This window comes from Brassica napus, chromosome A4, assembly GCF_020379485.1.
Source record: "Brassica napus cultivar Da-Ae chromosome A4, Da-Ae, whole genome shotgun sequence".
Lineage (NCBI taxonomy): Eukaryota > Viridiplantae > Streptophyta > Magnoliopsida > Brassicales > Brassicaceae > Brassica > Brassica napus.
In genome coordinates this window covers 6,098,858-6,107,889 of record NC_063437.1, presented here as the reverse complement: position 1 = coordinate 6,107,889, position 9,032 = coordinate 6,098,858, and the positions used below count along the sequence as shown (strand labels likewise).

General features: G+C 38.1%; 1 protein-coding gene across 7 annotated transcripts; it reads right to left on the bottom strand.

Moving 5' to 3' along the window:
• Window positions 1-4,261: 4,261 nt before the first annotated feature.
• LOC106445799 (probable ADP-ribosylation factor GTPase-activating protein AGD14) lies at window positions 4,262-8,197 on the bottom strand. Of its 7 annotated transcripts, none has more exons than XM_022718030.2 (15): window positions 7,901-8,197; window positions 7,605-7,703; window positions 7,468-7,529; window positions 7,301-7,388; window positions 7,159-7,220; window positions 7,002-7,089; window positions 6,549-6,914; window positions 6,040-6,447; window positions 5,837-5,953; window positions 5,633-5,752; window positions 5,455-5,535; window positions 5,071-5,203; window positions 4,921-4,960; window positions 4,668-4,796; window positions 4,262-4,568 (listed from the first exon to the last, which is right to left on the bottom strand). In XM_022718030.2, the coding sequence occupies exons 2-15, from the start codon at window positions 7,701-7,703 to the stop codon at window positions 4,541-4,543; spliced, it is 1,821 nt and encodes a 606-aa protein (XP_022573751.2). In that variant the 5' UTR covers window positions 7,901-8,197; the 3' UTR covers window positions 4,262-4,540. The 7 variants fall into 7 exon arrangements, with proteins under 7 accessions (XP_022573751.2, XP_022573755.2, XP_022573754.2 ...); XM_022718034.2 differs by having other exon boundaries at window positions 4,668-4,793; XM_022718033.2 differs by having other exon boundaries at window positions 7,915-8,197.
• Between the last annotated feature and the right edge of the window lie 835 nt (window positions 8,198-9,032).

Sequence of the window (9,032 nt, the reverse complement as noted above, 5' to 3'; positions counted from 1 at the left end):
AGTATGGCAATTAAAACTGACATGTCAAAAGCTTATGACAGAGTGGAGTGGAATTTTTTGGAGGTTTTGATGGAGAAGATGGGGTTTGATCACATCTGGATTAAGTGGATAATGGCTTGTGTTAGCTCTGTCACATTCTCAGTGCTCTTGAATGGAAACTCTCATGATTTTATCAAGCCAGAACGTGGGATCCGGCAAGGTGACCCGCTGTCACCTTTCTTGTTTATTCTGTGTGCTGAAGCATTAGTCAGTAGACTAAACAATTCAGAAGTCTTAGGCCAGCTGCATGGTATCAAATTGGCGGCCTCCAGCCCTGCAGTACATCACTTATTGTTTGCAGATGATAGTCTGTTGTTATGCAATGCTACTGCAGCAGAAGCGGAGGAAGTAATGCGGTGTATCAGGTTATATGGGGAAGCTTCTGGCCAAATGGTGAATTTTCAAAAATCATCTATTATCTTTGGCTCTAAGGTTCCTGAGAGTTTGAAGGGGACGATACAGAACATAACGGGTATTACAACCACGGGAGGAGAAGGCACGTATCTTGGTCTTCCGGAATGTTTTAGTGGATCCAAGAGGAAATTGCTGAGTTTTATCCGCGAAAAGCTCCAAGGTCGTCTTAATGGCTGGTTCTCTAAAGCCTTATCTCAAGGAGGTAAAGAGATCCTTCTCAAGTCAGTTGGCCTTGCCTTACCTATCTTCGCTATGTCTTGTTTTAAACTGCCTAAGGAGGTCAGTGCGAAGTTGACAAGTGCGATGATTGAGTTTTGGTGGAGGAATGGGACTAACAAGAGGAAAATATCGTGGGTGGCGTGGCAGAAACTATGTACAGATAAAGAGGTCGGCGGCCTTGGTTTCAAGGATTTGGAGAAGTTTAACCAGTCTCTTCTTGCTAAGCAGGCGTGGAGAATATGGAGTAACCCAGATTCCTTGGTGGCTCGAATACTCAAGTCTCGTTATTTCAAGAGATCGGATTTCCTAGACTATGGTATGGGCACACGTCCATCGTTTGCTTGGAGAAGTATAATGCATGGTAGAGAGCTGTTGGCACAAGGCCTTATTAATGCTGTAGGTGATGGAGAGAGTACCAAAGTCTGGTCAGACAAATGGATTATAGACATTGTGCCTAGAGGGCCGAGATACCGCCAGGACGCTAATGTGGACCTTACACTCAGAGTATGTGACTTGTTGGTTCCACAATCCAACCGGTGGGACACTCGCAAGCTCCAGGAGCTGTTTGTAGATGATGATATCCCGCTTATTCTCCAAATTAAAGCACAAAGAACAAAGAGAGATGAGCTGAGATGGGGCTTCTCGCACAACGGAGTGTATGATTCCAAGAGTGGCTACAAGTTAGCAGAAAGCATCTCTACCATCAACTCTGTCCATCAGACCTCGCTCCCACCCCTGGAGAGACAGCTATGGAGAGACCTATGGAAAACAAAGACATCACCTAAACTCCGGCATTTCCTTTGGCGTATCTTGTCTGGAGCTCTGGCGGTAAAGCAGCAACTGGCATACAGAGGTATTCCTACGGACGCTAGATGTCCGAGATGTCATCAAGGCCCTGAAACTATCTGTCATATGCTCTTTAATTGCCCGCTGGCTAAAGAAGTTCTGGAGCGTGCACCTGTTCCCCTGCCCCAAGCTGGTTTCTCTACCTCCTCGACGTTCGTAAATATGCATTATCTTATGGCAACGAGTAAGAAGCATTTCTTGGATCCTAGCGTTTCCATGGCTGTTGTGGCAGATATGGAAGGCCCGCAACCTATTCTGCTTAGAACAGAGAAGCTTAGACGCGGAGACAGTTCGGGATAAAGCTATGGAGGAGTCCTCGGTTTGGCTGCAGCTTCATTCCTTTATCCCACCTGAAGCTCCTCCGATCTTAGTAGAAGAAAAGATGTCAGAAAGTTGGGAGAAGCCTCCACAGGGTGATCTTAAATGCAATGTGAGCTCAGTGTGGAACCCACAAACAAAAAATGTTGGGGCAGCCTGGATCATTAGAGACTCAGATGGGAAAGCTCTTTTCCACAGTCGCCGGTCCTTTGCTGGTGTTCGTTCTCCTTTTGAAGCTACTTTAATTAGTTTGGTGTGGACAACGGAAGCTCTCAATGACATTCAGATGAAGAGAGTGCACCTTGAATCTACAGATTCTTATTTAAGGAATTCCTTCTCTCAGGCATCGGTTCCTTGGAGCTTGCAGCCATTATGGAGAAGATTTCGTAAGGCCCTAGATAAGTTGGAGACATATCGGGTGGTGCGTATCACTGATAAAGGTAATATTGTTGCTTAAGCTATCGCACAAAGCGCTTTGCAAGGTCAGTGGCAGCAATCGTATCTGGCTATAAATGGCCCATTTTGGCTCCAAACTAGGATCCGAATGGAAGCTCTGTGAATGGCTTAGGACCTCTTGCTATGTTATCTCGGAGCAGCTAAAAGTCTTCGAGTTGTTGACAAACTCTTTTCTTCCTTTTGGCCCGTTTGTTGGGTGTGCAATGCCTACTGGCAATTGTCATTTTGCTTATGTTGTTCTTTTATGTTACACTACAACTGGTTTGGTTGTTTGTCCCCTGTGGACACAAGACAAAAAAAAAAAGACTTAATTTGTCATCAGTAACGATCCACTATATTTTGATTAAAAGTATTATATTGGTCCATTGTAGTTGTTTGCATTAATAGTTTAGATATTATATAAAGAACATATCCGTTATCCAATTTGTATTTCATTAAACCAAATTAAATATAAAACCATTTTTAACATTTAATCTATTTAATTAAAATATAGATCAATTTTTCAAGTACAAAATAAATAGTTCATTTATATTATATACAATAACTAAATTTATATATATAATTTTTTACATGTGTAACATAAATTTGACATAAAACCAATTAAATTTCAAATAATTAATTACTTATTATATTACCAATTGTTTTATACGAACTAAAAACACATTTAATACAAACATTAAGATATAAGATCAATACTCCTTTTTAATACTTTAATAGATGTTTAAACATACATTTTTGTTGTCCAAAAATATGTAGTCCATTTATAATATAATATTTAAAATTTCAAATTTCAAAATTTTAGATATAGGGTATGACTACAATATAAGATTAACAATGAAACACAAAAAAAAAAAAATTAATAGCTAAATGTATTACTAATTATCTTATTTGTGTTAAACATATATTCAACGCGATAATCTAACCCAACAATAATCTAATAACATTGACCACAATTTATAAAACACAATACTTACTAGGCCTGGGATGGATCCGAATATCCGCAAAATTTAGGGTACCCGGATCAGATCCATCGTATCCGTGGATTTAATATTTGGATATGGATTCGTGGTTTCCGGATATCCGGATTTCGGATATCCGTCTCGATATTCTATTATCCACGGATATCCGGATCCATAAAAATAATTAAAAATATTTTTTTTTAATATTAATTTTTTTAATATAACACATAAATTAAATATTTATACAAGATTTATAAATATATTTATATATGTCTATAATATTGTAAAAATTAAAATATAATATTGTAAGATTAATTCATGTATAAATATTAATATATCAAATATAAATATTAATGAAATTTAAAAATGTAATGTATTTTAAAAAAACGGATCCGCATTCGGATATCCAAACCTAAAAACTAAGATATCCAGATCCGGGTTCGGTTTGCATGGATCCAAGATTTTACTATCCGGATTGTGATTCGGACACCCCGAATATCCTATTTTCGAAGAGGATCTCGGATCGAATCCGAATCTCAGATAATAAGTTCCAGACCTAATACTTACCAATGGTTTATAGTTTACAATGATTTTACAAGTTAAACAAACACCCGCACGGACGTGCGGGTCAAACTCTAGTTAGTCAATTAAATTATAACGTTTTCGCTTAAACTTGTTTTCAATTAATACTATGATATGTTTTTTTCTCTTTTTCTTCTTTAGCCTTTTTTTTGTCTACTTTTTTTTGTGTTAATCACATAAATAAGATCTTTAAAAATTATAAAATGGCCCAAACTCAAGTTTAATTCCAACCAAACCTAATGATTTCTCTACTAGGAGGAATACCAACAAGAACAACAATGATAGTATTGATTTCTAGGACCATTTTTATCAATATGTCATGTTTCTATTTTAATAGTATTGATTTCTAGGACCATTTTTATCCATTGATACTCCTAATTGTAGGGCAGATTGAATTTTTTTAAAGAAAACCTTAATACAAAGCAAACTTGGAGCAAAAAGCAAAATTAACTCAATGTGCTTAAACTTCCAGTATTCAGTTTTGACAAGATTTTAATGGTCAATGTGTAAACTCTTTTACAAAATTATACAACACAAATGATCCTCTAGATTTCTAAAAAGATACCACCCTCAAGCCTCAAGCCTAATAAAACAACATTAAAGGGGAAATGAAATATGTTGAAACCAACGAATAATAATCAAACCTATTTCAAAATGATGCTTATAGAAAATCCTACACCCACACGACCCCAAATTCTTCTCCACGTTCATGACTCGTACCTTCCTTTGCTCACCCTTTTTTAACAAATATTTTGATTCAAATTGATACCTCAATACTACACTTTTGAACTCAATCCTCAAACACAGCATATTTCGAGCTAATGCTCTTTTTACCCAAACGGGTTTCCTCCTGAAGGGAAAGAAGGTGGGTTCGAAGAATTTGCAGCAAATGGGCTTCCAAAATTTTGATATGTTTGTTGAGTGTCATATGGAGCGCCCATGTTTCCAATTGGGCGTAAGCTGCTACAAAACCGACAGTTAATACAACAGAGTAAGAAACAGATGTTTTGCACTACCAGGAATCACAGAGAACTATACGCAGCAGATGAAACAAAGACTATGAGTTAACTGAATCAAAAAGTAATACCTAGGTGGCATGCTTCCTGGTATTTGAGGAGATATGTACCCTGCGAATTTGGGAACAAAGATAGTTTCATCAAACATTTCGTAAGAGTCAACGCATTATTCAATAGCAGAGATAAGTAAAGCTACGAAAATGAAAATAGTGATGCTTTACTTGGTGGCATTGCAGATGGATGACCTGAGACTTGAGGGGGCATACTGAAATGATTGTGTAATCCTTGAGAAGGCATCATACCGGAAGGAGGCAATGCACCTTGCAGAGACGCCATGGAAGGGAACATGGTTTCCTGAACCATTTTTCACATCACTTAACACGTAACAACCAATCGGTTGGAAAGACAATTTTCTCGGACACAAGCGTGAGCCGAGCAAAGGGAAAAGGTTTAACCAATTAGCTCATAAGCTACTTTTTTGTAAGCTTTTTATTAAGTTCTCAAATCACGCGAAATATCGCCGTGCTGCGAGCTAAATTCCAAAACATGCTTGCTTTCACACAAAAAAAAAATTCTAGATAAGGCAAACGAGCTAGAGGACATACTGTTTGTGTCACTGAAGGTGGCTCAGAGTTGAAGTCAAAAGGGTTCATTGACCTGGCTGGTTGGGGAACATTCTGATAAGGCTGTTACAGGAAAGATACTTTACTTAATCACGAGAAAGCAATGTCACTGACGCTCAGATTCTTTATGGAATTAGATATTTTTCAGAAAAACTTTTACCATGGTGTTATTATATTGCTGCATGCCATAGGGCATGCCATAGTGCATGCCATGAGGTGGACCAGCTTGCCACCCGGGCGCTGCTGCATGGTATGATTGGTAGGTAGCAGTGAATAAATCCTGCATGACATTTACATTAACAGCCGGAAATTTTGTAAAATATATAAATCGTACAGATAAAAAATGGCTTAAATAAATAGATACCGCAGGTAATTCTGTTCTTCCGGATGGTTTAACTTCAGAAGGAACTCCTTGAAGAGGATGCAATGATGGTGCACTCATTGACCTTTGTACATTAGATGAAAGTCCTGTGTTCCATGGCTGTAACCAAAAAAAATCCGATCATATCATTCCCGAAGCAGAACCTTCGTTCAATTCTTTCAAAAACTATGCAGTGAAGTGCCCACCTGTTCATTTGATTGTCCATTTGGAGGTGGTGCAAAGATTTGTGACGTGGAATGACCAAGATGCGCTGGCCCACTAGATAGTGTAGATGTCTGAACTGGCCCAGATGAAGGCGCTGCCAACTGAGAGAGAAGTGAATCCACAGAGTTTCCACTGGGTGGTGGCTGAGATACATTAAGAGTAGGAGTAATGGGCGCCGCATCGAAAGATGCCCAATTATCATTACTTGCACTTGCTGGCTGGGCAGGAGCAGCAGGTTGATGTGTGGCCGATATTGGTGCTTGTATTGCAACAGATGGAGCAGGAGGTTCGGGATCAGCATCAAACTCAATCAAGCTCATGGCAGTTTCCATCTTCACTTCCGGTGGATTCTCATTTGTGGTGGTTAAACCACTCGATGATGCAGCGGGCTGATATTAGGAGAACAGAAAATATCACAATTGTCTCTTTCCACTCTTAAGAAAAATATGCCATTTTTATATTCTTTACAATGACAATGATAAAGCCAAACCTTTGCAATCACTGAAGAATCACTATTTCGGTTGACTTGGGGTTTTGGAGGTTCTATGACGCGAAGAGGAATAACACTGTCACCCAAGATTTCCCTGACGGGTCGAGCTATAGGAGGGCTGGCTGAACCCAAGTCTTTTACTTGCTCAGGTGAATGTGACTCTTCTTCAGTTTTTTTTCTTCCCCCAAATCTATCCTCTCTGCGCCAATCATTCAAGACCTCCGGACGAGAAGGGCTTTTCCTGTTACCTTGCTCGAACCCTGGACTCATCCCACCAGGACTTGATCTGTCACTGTAACGACGCTCATATGCATCTTCATATGGTGGACTTCGTGACCCACTAGAACTTCGTGTCTCATTATCGCCCTGAGGAATAGTGAAATTACAATTCACTCTAGACCAGTCAGAGGCTTTTAACCAAAGTAAAGTGATTAAAGAAGACATTGTTCTCACCATCGGTCCTCTTGGAGGCTTGTCATCATTCGTGTATCTTTTATTCACATAGACCTGTCTGATGAAGTCCCTTAACCGCTCTACATTACTGGAAAAAATCAAAATAACAATCAGTCACATCCATATCTCTGTAACAAGAAGAGAGATTATATGATACCTTCCGTCAGGTGCTGACTGCCTCTGTGGATCCAGTCCTTTAAAATAAATATCCTTAGCATGCTGTTACAGAACATTATAATTTAGAAAAATGTAAACCAATTATAGATACTGAATGACAACAGCCAAGAAAACTTCTTTACCTGATTGCCACCTTCTTTTAGAGCAGAGACTTCTTGTGAGGTGAACTTCGCCATTGAAATGGATTTAACACGATGAGTAAACTCACGGCTGAGACAATTAGAAGCATATATATATATCAATCAACAACACAACAAGGAGATAGAAAAAAAAGAATCTAAGATGTTACTGAATTCCGCTGCAGTTGGTACAAACGAAAGTCCAGAAAGTAGTGCAAACATATTGAGGTCCCTAACAAAACATATATAAGTTAATTATAATGGTGATGAAAAAAAAGAAAAAAAGAGAAAATAAAAAAAAACTTACAAGGCTGTTGCAGTTAATACACCTCTTGTTATGGGGAAGTTTGAGAAGACTCCTAATAATCCGCTCGTTCTTCTCGTCTTCTTTCACTCCACCAGCCATCTGAATTAATAAAACTCAATTTGATCATCAACTTAGGAACAACTCAGGATCAGTCCACGCTATCTTATTAGCAGAAAGTAAAGCATAATAAACACAAGATTTGATACTAACTTCTACTTCACCAGTAAGCCTTAAACAAAATAGATAACTGATTACGGTTTAGATCTAGAAAATAGGGAGGAAGTCGATGGGGGAACCTGAGGGATTATACTTTTCACTTTTGACGATGAGGATGATTCAACGACAACGATCTAGAAGCTTGTTGAATCAAATCGCAATAGATGATTGAGATGAGAGAGAGAGAGAGAGAGAGAGAGAGAGAGAGAGAGAGAGAGAGAGAGTCTCTTGTACAGCTAAGAATGGTCTGCGTTACTTAGAGCGCGTGAGAGAGTACAGTTGAGATCTGAGGAAGGACGTGGATGGAAATAATTAACCGCGTTAGATGAGGAGTAGCATTGACGGCGGCAGTCTCCTTGCGGGTTGACTCAGGCTGGAAAATGTTTAAATTAGGGACTTGATTTCTTATGTCTGTAACTTTAATTTTTCTTTAATAGAATTTTAAGCTGTAAAGTTACTGTGTCTAATAGGGGGTGGACGTTCGGGTACCCGTTCGGGTTTGAATCGGGTATTTCGGTATAGAGATGTAGAACCCGTTCGGATATTTCTGTACTTCGGGCCGGGTTCGGGTATTTTTAGTTCGGATTCGGTTATTTTGGATCGGGTTCGGATATTTAGATTTTGAAAAAAAAAATTAAAATTTTCATTTCTCAAGTTTTTTGTATTTAAAAATATAATTTTCAGTTAACTAATTTTTTTATTTTTAATAGATTGAATGGTTAATAGATTTGGACATAACCTTTTAAAACTAAAAATGCATTAATTTAGTTATTTTTAAAAAAAATTTGGATGTAACTTTTTGTTAATTTTTGAAATAAAAAACTTGACATGCATTTTAAGTGAGTATCAAATCATTTTTTCTGTAATTGTATGTATATCATATGAACTTAAAGTATGTGTAGTATCAATATAAATATTTTATATAAAATGAGAGATGTAAACTAAAAATATAAGGTTAAATATACATATGTTCGGTTATCTTCAGATATCCATTCGGGTTCGGGTATTATTCGTTCGGGTTCGGGTATCCAATCTCTCTTTATTTAATACCTGTTCCGGTATTTTGCTACTTCGGTTCGGATTTCGGTTCGGGTTTTTTGGATCGGGTTTAGGTGCCACTTCGGATATCGGGAAAAGTGTCCACCCCTAGTGTAAGTTACAAAAAAAAAAAGTTTTATACTGTGACTTAAGCTGTTATCGAGCCAATCACGT